Source organism: Piliocolobus tephrosceles, chromosome 1, assembly GCF_002776525.5.
Source record: "Piliocolobus tephrosceles isolate RC106 chromosome 1, ASM277652v3, whole genome shotgun sequence".
In the NCBI taxonomy this organism is placed as follows: Eukaryota; Metazoa; Chordata; class Mammalia; order Primates; family Cercopithecidae; genus Piliocolobus; species Piliocolobus tephrosceles.
Genome location: NC_045434.1, coordinates 30,894,875 through 30,911,023, shown reverse-complemented (window position 1 = coordinate 30,911,023; position 16,149 = coordinate 30,894,875). Strand labels below are relative to the sequence as shown.

The window sequence follows — 16,149 nt, the reverse complement described above, 5'->3', positions numbered from 1 at the left end:
ACATTTAAAATCCATTATTTTGCTTCTCCATTCAGTAAGACCAATGCAGGACATTCAGATAGTGATACATTATCTGGACTTTTGCAGATATTAGGTATATGCATCAAAATAAACGGGTGCTAATTTACAAGTATTTTTTCAATTGAATATATTTGTAAACACAATTCAAAAACATCTAAAAGCATAAAGAAAAGAAATATCTTCCCCTGTATAGCTACAGCTAATTAACAAAAGTCCATTTTTCTCCTTCACAAAGGCTGATTTTGCAGGCTACTGATTACTGATTATCACTCAAAAAACACATGTAGATAGGGTTGAACCAAACATGGGCAAAAAATGATTAATTCAATTTAATGAGAAAATTTACAGCAAAAGTGCCTACATTAACTTTTGATAAAATAAGAATCCTAGTGATTCAACTTGGAGTTCCTGTTTCTTTTTCTCTCGATAGTCATTTCTTTTCTTTTTTTTTCTAATTTTTTTCTTTTATCTACAGTCTACATTTTTTCCCAATTCTATTTGTATTTTTTATTTAATCCCTTTCCTCTAGAGTTTCATCTTTCTTCACATAGTTGGAAGCAGAACTAATATGATTTAATGAAGAATTAGATGTAGAGTGAGAGAAAAATGCCAAGTTTTTTATCCACAGTAATTGGAAAGATCAAGTTAAAAATTAATAAGACTGAGAAATTACAGGAGGAACAAGTTTGGGATGGTGTCAAACTTGATTTTTTAGTTTGATTTTTGAACATATTAACTTTGAGATACAGATGAAGATCTGAAGTTGTTGAATATGTAAGTTTGGAGACATCAGGTCAGAGATAAACATTTGGAATCACCCACTTATAGATATATTTAAAATCATGATACTGGATGGGCTAATCTAACAAGCAAGTATGGTAGAAGAAAGACCGCTCAAACAATGTCTTTGAAATGGCAAAATGGAATAAAATATAGTATGCAAGTAGAAAATTAGCCGTAAAAGCACAGACATTTCATATTATAAAAGAATTAAGTTTCCTGTAGTACAGTGGAATAATGAAATACTTCACCTAAATATATAAAATTTTAAAAAGGAAATAAAAATTTTAAAAAAACAGGGAAATAAAAAGAATAAGTAAACTTATTAAAATATACTGAAAATTTAAAAAATCAAACATTTAAGGTACAAACACAAAATCTCACCTACAAGACATATTTAATTTTTAATTAATTGCCTAAAGTCCTACTAAAAAAAATAACATTTTTAAGTCCCTCTTCCCTTCAAATGATCCACAGATCTTTAAAGGGGAATAAAACAACTATGCTACTATTACAAATATGGATAAAATATTAGTAACTAAACAATATTTACTAAAGAAATAAAGCCGGGCGCGGTGGCTCAAGCCTGTAATCCCAGCACTTTGGGAGGCCGAGACGGGTGGATCACGAGGTCAGGAGATCGAGACCATCCTGGCTAACACGGTGAAACCCCGTCTCTACTAAAAAACACAAAAAACTAGCCGGGCGAGGTGGCGGGCGCCTGTAATCCCAGCTACTCGGGAGGCTGAGGCAGGAGAATGGCGTAAACCCGGGACGCGGAGCTTGTAGTGAGCTGAGATCCGGCCACTGCACTCCAGCCTGAGCGACAGAGCGAGACTCCGTCTCAAAAAAAAAAAAAAAAAAAAGAAATAAAATAATCATATCCTATTTATAGGTACTTAACACTGACCCCCTGTAAACATCCCCCAGTCCCCAAAAAAGAGAGAAAAAATCATACAGAAGAGTCAAATGAAAAGGCTTTAGGAAGAATAGCAAGATGGTCTTGATTCAAATACTTGTGTTGCCAATTATAAGCTAGATTTCATAGCAAGGCAAAAAAAAACATGCTTTAGCTCCCTATTCCCTGTAAAAAAAAAAAAAAAAAAAAAAAAAAAAGTAAATAAAAGATAATCTACTTTGCAGGGTTCCTTGCTTTAGTATGAAAAAGGCTCTGCGTGGAATGGAAATAAACATATTGTAGAAAAAAATCGTTGTTTTTTCCTTGCCGTTATTGTGACAGTAAAAAGATTATCTAAACCACTTTTTGTTTTGTTTTTCCTGGAAAAATATCAGAAACTTTATGGATGGCTTAATATCACTAGATATTAATTCAATTAGATACTGTAAGTCCGAATTCTACTAGGACAGAAAACACAGTAATCTAAACAGGGGAAAACTACTATAAAGAATTGTTAATTGTCATAATAGAGTAACTATAAAGAGAATTATAACCCTAAAGCTAAGGGAGAGTACCATAAAGAAGAACTAACTTGGAAGTTGGGTCCTTTCGCCAAAGCTGGTATTCAGACCTCACTGGAGAAGGTAGGATTACAGCCCAATGAATAGCAAAGAAGTTTGCTGGACTGCCTAGGCAAAGTTGGACCACAGGCAAGCAGGAAACAACCCTCTGGGCTGCAGCCAGCAAAGGCTGGCAGGTAGGTGGGCAAAGGAAATCAGGGCTTCCAGAGCCAGCTCACTGGCAGTGTGGTACGAGGCCTGGGGCACACAATGTCTATGTCAGAAGGGCTGTAGGAGGGCCTCACTGAGACAGAACCAAAGCTATGAGCTCACGGAGGGACTGCATGCACTGGGTGCACAGCTAGGTTGAACGAAAGATCAGCAAAAGCAGTGGATCTTGTAGCAAGAGCAAGAAAACAATAAATGTAACACATCAGAAACAAAAGAAACCCTCTTCCTGCAGTGTCCCTGCAACACCCTCTACTGGCATAATTTAATATTGTGCTTGCTGCAAAGAAGAAATGTTTAAAGCTCCATTAATGCAGATCAGGTAAGAGGACAGATTTGGAGCCAAGGGGTAATAACCTGATAACTGGACAGGATTGGGTTAAAATACCCAATCTCTTCCAATTACTTAGCAGCCAGGCTACATATCCAAATTTCTTAAACCAACAAATTAAATTTTTATATTATACAGTATACTGTGATTTATAAAAGGATTCAAAAAGAGCTGCAATAGAAGTCTGCAAATTGTACCAATGCCAATTTCCTAGTGGTGATACTGTACTATGGTTATGTAAGATGTTACCACAGGGGGAAATGGGGAAGCATACATGGAGCATCTCTATACTATTATTGCAATTTCCTGTGCATCTACAATTACTTCAAACTGGAATTTTTTTAATGAGTTCCAAAACATCTAGAATCAATCAACTTATGAGAACACATTACAGACAACAATATATGTTTTCATTGCTCATATTTTAAAAGTATTTCTTAAAATACAATGCTGAAAAGGTAATAGTATTACATCCACATTTAATACTTAAACCATGATGCCACCTCTCCCGACTGGGTGCCAACAGAAGCCAGCAATGAAAAGATGCTGAAAATTCTGTACTGATTACAAGTTGCACTGGGAGTTATACCTGATATAAATGATGAATTGATGGGTGCTGACGAGTTGATGGGTGCAGCACACCAACATGGCACAAGTATACATATGTAACAAACCTGCACGCTATGCACATGTACCCTAGAACTTAAAGTATAATAAAAAAATAAATAAATAAAAATAAATTTAAAAAAAACAAGTTTCACTTCAAAGGCTGAGAGTCAGATAGAAGCTTCCAATTATTCACTCCCCAAATTATTCACCTGAAAATGCCAATAGCTTTCTATCAATTGTCACATGAAATCATTAACAGAGAACAATGAAAGTACTTTTGTATAAGTAAGTAATGCCTGCTTTCCTAAGGAAAAAGACAGTTATCTTTCTACTGCCTTAAAAGAAAACACAAGCAGGACAAGTGAATAAGCTCACAGGGCAGCTTTTCAAACATTATGCAGAGGATGGGTCATCCCACTCATCTATTCCCATTTTCAGGAAGGGGAAGAATGATATCCTCTAAGAGAAATTATTAGAACATCCAAAATTCTTTATTTTGCTGTAAAAGTTTATAAACATACTAATTTACATAAGAGAATAAAACATCCAAATCAGACTAACATGTAGGCAATTTCAAGGCCGTAACTTGAGTTTTTTCCTAAATAAAACGGTAACAACTTGCTAAGGCGAAAGTAAAAATAAGTACCAAGTAAATTCAGCAAAAGACCCTCAGAATGGTCCAACGTGAAGTTACAGCAGTCAAAAAATAAGAAACAATTCAAATTCTACTGTCCATCAAATTTCGTGATGGCAAATCACACTAAAAAACTGTTTCGCAAGAAGAAAAGAGTCCCTGGGTGAGTTTTTCAGTACTCCTTGTCTAAGAAATCTTTTCCTCAAGAAAATAACACACGGAAAGGTACTGTCAATCACCCATGCTACAGGGTATGGTTCTTATCACTTCAGTTTCTCATTATAAAGTTTGTGCTGCAAGCCAGCAAGCACAAACTGAAAACTGAAACAAAATTGCTACAGAAAGAGGCACATCACTGAACTCTCCAAATGATCAAACTACATGATCTGATATGATCACTGCCTTTTAGAAATGATGTTTTTTTTTCTAATGTATATATAATGATTGTATCCCCCCAAATCAATGTGAGATAGAAGTGGCTCATGGAAATCCTTCTTTTCCAAAAGTATTGGCCCATGTTACTCACTGCAAATTGAGTTGTGTGCTTATAACAACTCTAATCATTATATTCTGCTTGCTGTATCACTACTTCATTCTGGTTAGCACAAGTATTAATATGAGGGCAGACCCCTGAGAACACAGTGATAGGACAGACATAAAACCCTGGTGCCAAAAATTGCCTCCCGATTACTCTTCCCCAAGGCCTGAAATTACCATTATTGGAACCTCTTCATGTTAAAGAATAATAAAGAGGCTCATTTTCTAAATGTATATGGTATTATTTCTCTTGAATCATTTTATCATGAAATAAGAAGTAATACTTGGCAAAAAAATCAACTAGACAGAGCACTAATACAGCAAAAACTGAAAAATTTTCCCTCTTTTCTGACCTTTGGAATATTGAGCATAGCAAACTATTCAAAGCATCCAAGTGGGTGCTAAGTAATAGTGCTAGTAATACTGCATTTAGGTAACAGTGCTAGTAATAATGTATTTTAAACACTATCAAGGCTTTAAAAATACGTATCAATGTAATAGTATGCAAGAAATCTTTTGTAATATTTATGTATGTGGTGATACCAAAACCCATAATAATGGCAGCTAGTCAGTGAGAGAAATGATCACCATTTCTGTTTTGGGAACACCAGAAGACCCTGACCTCATGTGCACAAACTTTAGTATCTCAGTTGGAGCCCTCCATAAGTAAGCTTCGGCCTACCACTCCTCACACATTTCATATACAATGATCTTGCTTTCTCCTCTTAGTTGTTAATGTTGGCTTTCTCTTCTACAAATCAGCTTTTCTCCCAAGGCACTGAGGGTTTGAAATTCCTGAGCAATCACTTGAATGCCCTAACATCTAAGTTCGCACTTTTAAATTCTGCTGAAAAGATACCAAAGAATACCAATTCATTTATCTTCAAATTGGCTTAATTTTAAACCTAGTATATAATCAAGATTTAATTGGGTTTAGCCTTTAGGAGTACACACTCAGAAAACAGATGATCCTGGTTTAAATCCTGGCTCTACCAGTTTCTGGCCACGTAACCAAAGTTACTTAACCTGATTAAACCTCGGTTTCATCATCGGAGTAATAGGTCAGGCACCGTGGCTCACCCCTGTAATCCCAGCACTTTGGGAGGCTGAGGTGGGCAGATCACGAGGTCAGGAGTTCAAGACCAGCCTGACCAATATGGTGAAACCCTGTCTCTACTAAAAATACAAAAATTAGCTGGGTGTGTTGGTGCATGCCTGTAGTCCCAGCTACTTGGGAGGCTGAGACAGAAGAATTGCTTGAACCCAAGAGGCAGAGGTTGCAGTGAACCAAGATCACACCACTGTACTCCAGCCTGGGCAACAGAGCAAGACTCTATCTCAAAAAAAAAAACATATAGAGTAATTATAATAGTACCTTCCTCACATGTTTAGATAAGTTGTTCAATGGCCATCAAACAGTAAGTGTTCATTAAATGTTGGCCATTATTATTGCTTTTTTATATCCAGTTATTAAATAAAACTTAATATGTGATATCCAACATAGGTAGTCAAGAAAAGGAAAAGAATATTGGAAGTTTTCATGACTTGAGAACAGTTTTCATACATTCTCTAAAAAATATAGGATTTTATTGGTGCAATATTGTTATTAATTCCATATTATAACAAATTTAGCCAATGCTCTATCTTTATAAAATTTTATATACTTTTTATTCATTTATCCAAGTATTTAAAAAGAAGCAGTAAAGAGTAAGAACATGTATTCTAGTACCAGATGTACTTAGTTAAAAATTAATTTTATAGCCTCCATCAAGTTACGTAACTTTTGTACCTCAGTTTCCTCAACTGCAAAATGAAGATAATAGTACTAAACCTCATAAATACCACCTAGAACAGTGCCTGGCACTGAGAAAGTGCTAAGCAGGAGTAAGTAGCTAAGTATAAGCTCCGTGTTCCAAGCACTATACTAGATGCTGGGGATTCTGGGATAAACAACACAGTACTTGTTATCAAACGGGTCAAGACAGACAACTGCAGTATAATTTGCAAAATATCTAGATATAAACAACCCTTAAGCCCTTGGATGTACACAGAAATGGCTTCTTTCGTAATATGTTTTTCAAAAAAAAAAAAAACAGAATATTGGCCAGGCATGGTGGCTCACACTTGTAATCCCAGCACTTTGGGAGGCTGAGGCAGGAGGATTATTTGAAGCCAGGAGTTTGGGACCAGCCCAGACAACTAAGCGAGACCCCGTCTCTATGAAAAATAAATAAGACAAGATAAAATTAGCCCAGAGTAGTGGTGGGCACCTGTAGTCCCAGCTACTTGGGAGGCTGAGGCAAGAAGACAGCTTGACCCCAGGAGTTGAAGGCTGCAGTGACCTATGATTACAGCACTGCACTCCAGTCTGGGCAACACAGCAAGGTCCTGTCACCAAAAACAAACAACAACAACAACAACAACAACAACAACAAACTGTTGAAAATTTTACATAATTTAAAAAATGATTAAAAAAATTTTTTAATGACACATTTTATTTTCTCCTTCAGAAGATAAGCAAAAATTATATAATTTGAAGGATTTTCTTTCACACCAGTGTTTTGATAGTACAAATGAACTTGTCAGCAGCAGTTATTAAAGATTTTGGTCAGGCACAGTGGCTCACGCCTATAATCCCAGCACTTTAGGAAACCAAGTCAAGATCACTTGAACTCAGGAGTTCAAGACCAGCCTGGGCAGCATAGGGAGACCCCCATCTCTCCAAAAAAATTTTTTAATTAGCCATAAACGATGGCATGTGCCTGTAGTCTCAGCTCTTCAGGAGGCTAACATGGGAGGATCGCTTGAAACTAGGCAATGGAAGATGTAGTGAGCCAGGATCACACCACTGCACTCCAGTTTGGGTGACAGAGTGAGACCCTGCCTAACAGAAAAGATTCGGAGGTGTTAAGAATTTTCTTGGTAAGGCTGCCACCTGCTGGACAATCTTAAATTCCACTGTTTACAGTCTGATTTAAACATATTAAATACCACATTTAACCCAACGAAATGCAAACGTTTCTTTTACCAACATAGAAAAATCCAAGAATTTACAAAATCTTGTGTATCACAGGTAATTTGATCTGTTATGCTGAACAAAGTATTGTTTAGGGAAGAGTCATTCACCTGAAGAAATTTTAGTCAATTAACATTTGGATGTTTACAGAGATTATCTGACAAAATCAGTGGAAAAGGAAGCAACGCAATTTAACATGGATTCAGTAATTACTGTTGGATATATGAGTCCATGCTTGCAAGTGTCAGATATTAGCATCAGCAAAATAGTTATGTTAAAATAAAAGCAATGTAATTTAGCCATTCCACAAGTACAATACACATCTCTCAAAACATGTATACAATAATACAACTCTTCTGTGTCAATTAAAAAAGAAATAAAACCAATATAGTATTTATGTATTCAAAGTAATTTTAAAAACAATTGTCCTAATGTGTACAAATGTGTACTCATGTTTTTGGTAAAATATCTAATGATAGTAGCATATACTGATTCAAAAGGCATTTTCTCTCAACTCAGGAAGAAGTTGACATAATGTGCTCTGGAAAAAATACCTTAAAATTATTCAAAAAGTAGCTTTAATGATGATGAAGACACTGATATTAAAGATTATGAGAGTCTGATAAAATTGTTTTATAAATATAAGAGTGGGCAAAAAGTAACATTTCTAAGTTATTGTTTTGTGTAATATATTTAAATGTGTGTGCAAATGTTTTACTCAGTTAGCAAAGAACATATATAGAATTAGGCATTCAACTATTTCACCTATGTTTGTCTAGGTTTCTATATTCAAGTTGCTCAAACTTGGAACTTACTGAGAAAAGGAAGGATTGCCTATCTTCACATTTAGGCACAGTTTAGGCATAATATACCACTTAATCATAAAAGTCCAAGATTTTAAAATAACACTTATTCAAAGTTAATTAACTCAATACCTAGTACTTCTTTGTCTGTGTTGCTACAGACTTGTTAAATTGAAAGATGCTTTGTTAGGCTAAAAAGGATGATGATGCTTTAAAAAATGATGGAGGCATGTCATAAAGATAGGGTTTGAAGGGGCTCCAACTGGTTGATTCTGGGGCAATCTGAACACCAAAATAATTAGGTACTTCAATCAATTATGTAGTACTGGGGGGAGGAGGGGGGGTTAATTTAGGAATCTGTACCAATAACAAGTAGTTAAATGGAAGAAAAGGGAAAGATCTGGTTTACATCCGAATGCCAAGGACTGAATGCAAAATGCAGAGAGAAGGCAAGAGTTGAGAAATTAATCATTTTGCAATCATCATAGTACAGACTAGATCCAACAAGAATCATAAAAGAATGTTAAAATTAAGGAGGAAATTTTGATGAGGAGCAGAATATATTTTCGTGGTTGGTTTTTTTGTTTTGTTTTGTTGAGATTAAGTCTCACTCTGTTACCAGGAAGGAGTGCAATTGGCTCACTGTGACCACCACTTCCTGGGTTCAAGAGATTCTCCTGTCTCAGCCTCCTGAGTAGCTGGGATTACCGGCGCCTGCCACCATGCCCAGCTAATTTTTGTATTTTTAGTAGAGACAGGGTTTCACCATGTTAGCCAGGATGGTCTCGATCTGTTGACCTCCTGATCTGCCCGCCTCGGCCTCCCAAACTGCTGGAATCACAGGCGTGAGCCACTGCGCCCAGCATATTTTCATGATAGTAATGTGTTTCTTCACAGACTGCTTACCAGTTGCAAGGGAGAAAAAAAGTAAACATAGAGGGAAGAAATCAGACATCTTAACTATGTAATCAAAATTAACATCATCATCAAGGGACAGATGGCTATCAAGCGCCTCCAGATGTGATACTCTGTGAAGGACGCATAACTTATGCAGCAGTATATAATCTGAATTTAATCACAAGGAAATATTAAACAAAGCCAAAAAATGGGCAATATTATATTAAAAAGTGGAAAAATGGATATATTCTCCAAAAACGTCCACGTCTTAAGAGACAGAGGAAGGCTGTGGAAATGTTCCAGGTTAAACAAAGCTAAAAAGACATATGGCAACTAAATGCAATATCTAATCCTAGAATGAATCCTGAACTGGAGGAGGGAAAAGGATATTATTAGGTTAACTGGCAAAACAGGAAGGTAAATGGAAGGTAGATTAAAAGTAGTGTATGAATGCTAAATTCACATAGGTTGGTAAGTATACTGTGGTGACGTAAGCGATATCCCTATTTTTGTAAAATATACACTAAAGCATGTAGGGGAAAAGGGCCATGATGCATTTAACTCACTCTTAAAAGTGTTCAGGAAAACAATTGTATGTGTATAGGGAGTAGCAGGGAGAAGAGAAAGAGAATGCAAGCTGGGCACAGTGGTTCATGCCCGTAATCCCAGAACTTTCGGAGGCTGACGCAGGTAGATCATTTGAGGTCAGGAGTTCGAGACCAGCCTGACCAACATGGTGAAACCCCATCAATACTAAAAATATACAAAATTAGCCAGGTATAGTAGAGCACACCTGTAATCTCAGCTACACAGGAGGCTGAGGCAGGAGAATAGCTGGAACCCGGGTGGTGGAGGTTGCAACGAGCCAAGATCAGGCCACGGCATTCCAGGAGGGCTAACAGAGCGAGACTTTGTCTCAAAAACAAAAAAAAAGAAAGAGAATGCAAAGCAAATTAGGTAAAATGTCTCCAATATATGAGATTTTAGTAACACTGGTAACACTGAGATATTGGTAACAATCTTGGTAAAGAGTATACAGGTCTTCTCTCTACTAGTTTGATTGTTTTTAACTCTTCTGTAAGTTTGAAATTACTTCCAAATAAAAAGTTTAAAACATTGCTATATATAATGCTTACCCCTAAAAACTAAAAGGTTCCTATATGTAAAATGTAACCGTATTATTTTGGAACTGTAATATTCAATATCAAAAATACCTTATCTGCAACTATTTTTCATCGATTTTAAGAAAGTCATCAATTTTAAGACTCACCATTATTTTTTATATCTCATAAAAAAAAGTGACAACTATAATCATAAGATGCCTCTCAAAAGAAGACATTTATGCGGCCAACAAACATATGAAAAAAAGCTCATCACCACTGGCCATTAGAGAAATGCAAATCCAAACCACAATAAGATACCATCTCACGCCAGTTAGAATGGCGATCATTAAAAAGTCAAGAAACAACAGATGCTGAAGAGGATGTGGAGAAATAGGAACGCTTTTACACTGCTGGCAGGAGTGTAAATCAGTTCAACCATTGTGGAAGACAGGGTGGCAATTCCTCAAAGATCTGGAACCAGAAATACCATGTGACCCAGCAATCCCATTACTAAAGGATTATAAATCATTCTACTATAAAGACACATGTACATGTATGTTTATTGCAGCACTATTCACAATAGCAAAGACTTGGAATCAACCCAAATGCCCATCAATGACAGACTGGATAAAGAAAATGTGGCACATATACACCATGGAATACTATGCAGCCATAAAAAAGATTGAGTTCATGTCCTTTGCAGGGACACAGATGAAGCTGGAAACCATCATTCTCAGCAAACTAACACAGGAACAGAAAACCAAATACCACATGTTCTCACTCATAAGTGGGGGTTGAACAATGAGAACACATGGATCCAGGGAGGGGAACATCACACACCAGTGCCTGACAGGGTTTGGGGGCAAGGGAAGGGACAGCATTAGGATAAATAGGCAACGTATGTGGGGCTTAAAATCTAGATGACAGGTTGATGGGTGTAGTAAACCACCATGGCACAGATATACCTATGTAACAAACCTGCATGTTCTGCACATGTATCCCAGAACTTAAAAAGTATTTTTTTTAAATGCCATCAATTATAAGACAAACTACAATTTCAGAGATGTTCAATATGAAAACACATGCATCTTAAAATTGATAAAAGATGGTTTTTACATATGGCCAAACTTTGCAAGCAATTAAAAACACATGCATGCATCACTGTACCAAGATGCTAAATAAAACTTTTCCTGTTGCCTGGCAGGATTCAAAGTTGGGAACAAAGTGGAGCTAGACAGCCTACCTTCTAAAAAAAACTGCAGATAATTGGGGACCAGATACCTTCTCCTAGATTTAAGAGGAACAGAAGTGGCCATGATGTCATCAGCCAGCGACTAAATTGCCTCCCACTCTCATCCCAGTCTAGAGACTATGGAGGGAAGAGGGAAGTGTCATAGTATACAGCAGTCTTGATGAAGAGGCTTTTATTTCTCTTCAGCATCACCAACTTCCCTGGAAATACAGAAATATCTGTATTTCCAGTTTCTGCCACTACAAATAATACTTCAAAGTTAAATAAACATCTTTTGTTGTTTGACTGAGGTACAGATTGACTTCAGTACTTGCCAATAATTGACTGAAGTACCTAATTATTTTACTGTTCAGATTGCCCAAGAAGTAACCAGTTGGAGCCCCTTCAAACCCTATCTTTATGATATGCCCCCATCATTTTTTTTTAGCACCTCCTTTTTGGCATAATAAAGCAACTTTCAATTTAACAAATATGTAGCAACAAAGACAAAGAGGTAGTAGGTATTGAATTAACTTTGAATTAGGTTTATTAATAAACATCCTTACAGATATGTCCTTAAATAGTGATACTTCTATTTCTAATAGCACAGATTTCCTAAAATAAGACTTATGTGTCCAATTATAGGTATTTTTAAAATCTTTATATATGTTGCCTGATTTTCAAAAAGGACATACATACATTTTACATTTCCATTAACAGTATGAGAATTCCTTTTCCCCATACCCCCACCATCACTATGTATTTTTGCAGTCTGGTATCTTAAGGTTACTATAATTTACATTTCCCTATATTTTTGTGAATGAGGACCTCTGTACATATGTTTGTTAGCCATCCAATAGCTTTCCGCTCACCTATTTATACTCTGACCTGTTTTTCTCCTCTGCTTTCTGCCAATTGTTAAGAAATTTATGTATATTGTAGACATTAACTTTTCCTATATCATCTATATTTCAAATTTTTTTCCAGAACTATCATTTCCTATTGACTTTATTTATATCTTTTGTCCTACCGTTCCTTTGTTTTCTGAATGGCTTTCCTGTGAATTGACACACAAGTATATGTACATGTATTTATATATTTTAAAAATATGTATCTTTTAAAGTTTCTGAAATTCCAGCAGCTAAGTGGCAGAGTAATCGAAAGTAACTGAAAAAGTATTTATGCTGTAGGTAAATAAGTAACAAGAAAAAGGGATGTGAACAAACCCAGTTGTAGCAGTTATGACTGAAAAACTAAAGCCATTTCATGTTTACTTACCCCAATAATTGAGATTTTCAATGAACCAGTTACATCTAACTTAGAGAAAGTATTATTAATTATTCTCATTTTTAATTGGAGAAAATGAAGCACAGTGAAAAGCCACACTGAGCAATGCATCTGAGACAGTAACAATGTCAATACAAGTTTTTGGTAGCATTTAGGAGCAAGCTGCTTACCTTTCAATAGCTAATTCCTTGTTAGAAAGTTGCTGCACTGTAATCACAACCTTCTTCTCTATTCCTTGCTTTAATTTGAAATAAAATTTATCTCTATCCTTAGGCACAGGGCTGAAATATTCAAAAGGAATAGGAATTACCAGTAATCTAATAAAATGATAAAATACCTATTCCACGGTTAGAACAAAACAATGAAGTATTTAAGCAACAACAATCTTATTCTTAAGATATACTAAACTCTCACCTTGCCACAGGCAGCAAACTATAAATTTTATAGTCAGCAACACAGCCATTATTATTTTTTAAATTGAGTTTACAAGAGCCTTATATTTTGTCTGCTAACCAAGGTTAAAAGCAAGATCTTAAAAATTACAACATGGCCAAGTGCGGTGGCTTACACCTGCAATCCCAGCACTTTGGGAGGCCAAGGCAGGCGGATCACTTGAGATCAAGAGTTTGAGGCCAGCCTAGCCAACATGGTGAAACCCCATTTCTACTAAAAATACAAAAACTAGCTGAGTGGTGGTGCACGCTTGTAGTCCCAGCTACTCGGGAGGCTGAGGCAGGAGAATTGGTTGAACCCAAGAGGCAGAGTTTGCAGTAAGCCAAGATTGCACCGCTGCACTCCTGCCTGGGCGACAGAGCAAGACTCTATTTCAAAAAAAAATAAAAGAGAGAGAGAACATGATAAATTTCAGTTTTAAAACAAATTTAGGAATAATGTTTACTTAAAATTGTTAAGACTGTCACATGTCTGGTTTAGCTGGTTGGGTGATCATAAGTGCCTGTAAAACAGCAAAATCCAAAGCAAAGGAAGTGAGAAAAGCATACTTTTAGACACACAGAATTTGAGATGACTGCGATGTATCCATGAATATATAAATAAAAGATGGCAAAGAGATACATAACAGGGACAAGTTAATCAAATTCTAGCCTAGGCTAGACCATTCTTACAAATTAATTCATTAAAACAATCAATGTATAAAATATGGGTTGTCTTATCTAAAAAGAAAAAATATCTTGAGCAACTTTGACATGACCTCAATTTCTATGTCTGTAAAGCTACAGATAAAATACCTAGCTAGCAACTACTCTTAGAATTAAAGGCACAGCTAAGGAAAAAAGTTGAGCATTAAATAATATAACTATTTCCTATTAACTGTCTATATCTGAACTGAAGGAAAACATTCTAAATATACAAAAGAAAGAAATGGTTAATTAAGTGGTGATCAAACCATATATTATCAGTTACTGTTAAAAAAAATTTTGATTAGCACACTTAACATAAAGAAAAAAAGGTAAATATATACAATTGTGTAAAAATTCCCCTAGAAATAAACAAAGGGAACAGACCAAAGTTAAAAGTGACTGTGGCTGACAAGATCATAGTTTTTATTCTACTTTTATTATTTTACTAAATTTTCTCAAGTATCAGTATCTTTTAAATCTTTAAGAAAATAAGTATCTGACTGGACGCGGTGGATCACACCTATAATCCCAGCACTTTGGGAGGCCAAGGCAGGCAGATCACCTGAGGTCAGGAGTTCGAGACAAGCCTGGCCAATATGGTGAAATCCCATCTCTCCTAAAAATACAAAAATTAGCCAGGCATGGTGGCAGGTGCCTGTAATTCCAGCTACTTGGGAGGCCGAGGCAGGAGAATCACTGGAACCCAGGAGGCGGAGGTGGCAGTGAGTCGAGATTGTGCCATTGCATACTCCTTCCTGGGTGACAAGAGCAAAACTCCATCTCAAAAAAAAAAAAAAAGAAAAGAAAAGAAAAGGAAAAAAAAGGAAAGAAATATCTGACAAGCACAAGAATAAAAATATTCATTTGCCAGTCAAATATTTATCAGTTTGAGGCTTTATGCCAACATTGTATAGTTCCTTGAAACTTTGTGTGAGCCTATATTATACTCCAGACACAATGCTGATTTTTAATCTTTCCAAATGCCTCACCTAAAGTTTCCTTTTCCATCGTCTTCTTTTACCTCCAAAGAGACACTGAAGGTAAACACATCACTGTCGGGGGTAGGAATAACTGAGTCTTTAACATCAGACACTTGTCTGGAAGAACGTTTGAATGCTGTACAGAAACTATACAAAATTCTGCTTACCTAAAAGAATAAAAAAGGAAATACCATTAGGCAAAGGTTTTAATTACATTCTGATAGCCTTCTCTCCGAACTCTTGAATCTATAATTTTCCATGACCACAATTTTCTTTAGCAGAATATATATATTTATATATATAGTCCAAGTATTTATCAGATGTTTAGAATTACATGACATTTTCATCACTTGTGCATTTAAAAAAAGAGGGTGTGAACAACTTTTGGTGGTACATGTAGACCATCTAAACTCTAAATTATTACAACCTAAAAACTATCATCAATGTGAAGTCCAAGAAGGGAAATATTGCAGAAATATTGCTTAAAAAGTAAATTAACAGAATTTTTTACTTTGAAATTAATAATGGGGTATCATTTCACTTCACGGAAACTTAAGTTCAAAGCTGAGGAGGGCTTTCAAATGTACACAAAGTTCAACAGTAAGCACCACCAGCTTACATACTGAAGACCAGAAGAGAACTATGATTTAGAAGCTGCAACTAGAATCCGAGCATCTTGAGAATGAAGAAAGGCAAGAGGGCCGGGCATGGTGGCTCCACGCCTGCAATCCCAGCACTTTGGGAGGCCGAGGTGGGCAGAGGTCAGGAGGTCAGGAGTTCAAGACCAGCCTGGCCAGCATGGTGAAACCCCATCTCTAATAAAAATAGAAAAAATTAGCAGTGCATGGTGGTGCACACCTGTAATCTTAGCTACTCGGGAGGGTGAAGCAGGAGAATTGCCTGAACCTGGCAGGCAGAGGTTGCAGTGAGCCATTGCGTGACTGCTCTAGCCTGGGTGATGTACGACTCTGTCTCAAAAAATCAAAAAGAAAGAAAGAGAAAAGAAAAGAAAGAAGGGAGGGAGGGAGGGAGGGAGGGAGGGAGGGAGGGAAGGAAGGAAGGAAGGAAGGAAGGAAGGAAGGAAGGAAGGAAGGA

At 36.4% G+C, this 16,149-nt stretch overlaps 1 protein-coding gene across 5 annotated transcripts in view; it reads right to left on the bottom strand.

Moving 5' to 3' along the window:
- Window positions 1-16,149, bottom strand: part of RABGAP1L (RAB GTPase activating protein 1 like) — an 819,337-nt gene that overhangs the window by 711,945 nt on the left and 91,243 nt on the right. For all 5 annotated transcript variants that reach the window (XM_023207199.1, XM_023207198.2, XM_031935573.1 and 2 more), the window contains 2 exons: window positions 15,064-15,221; window positions 13,106-13,216 (listed from right to left, as the gene is read on the bottom strand). In XM_023207199.1, coding sequence (XP_023062967.1) covers window positions 13,106-13,216; window positions 15,064-15,221 — 269 coding nt within the window. The remainder of the gene's footprint in view (window positions 1-13,105; window positions 13,217-15,063; window positions 15,222-16,149) is intronic.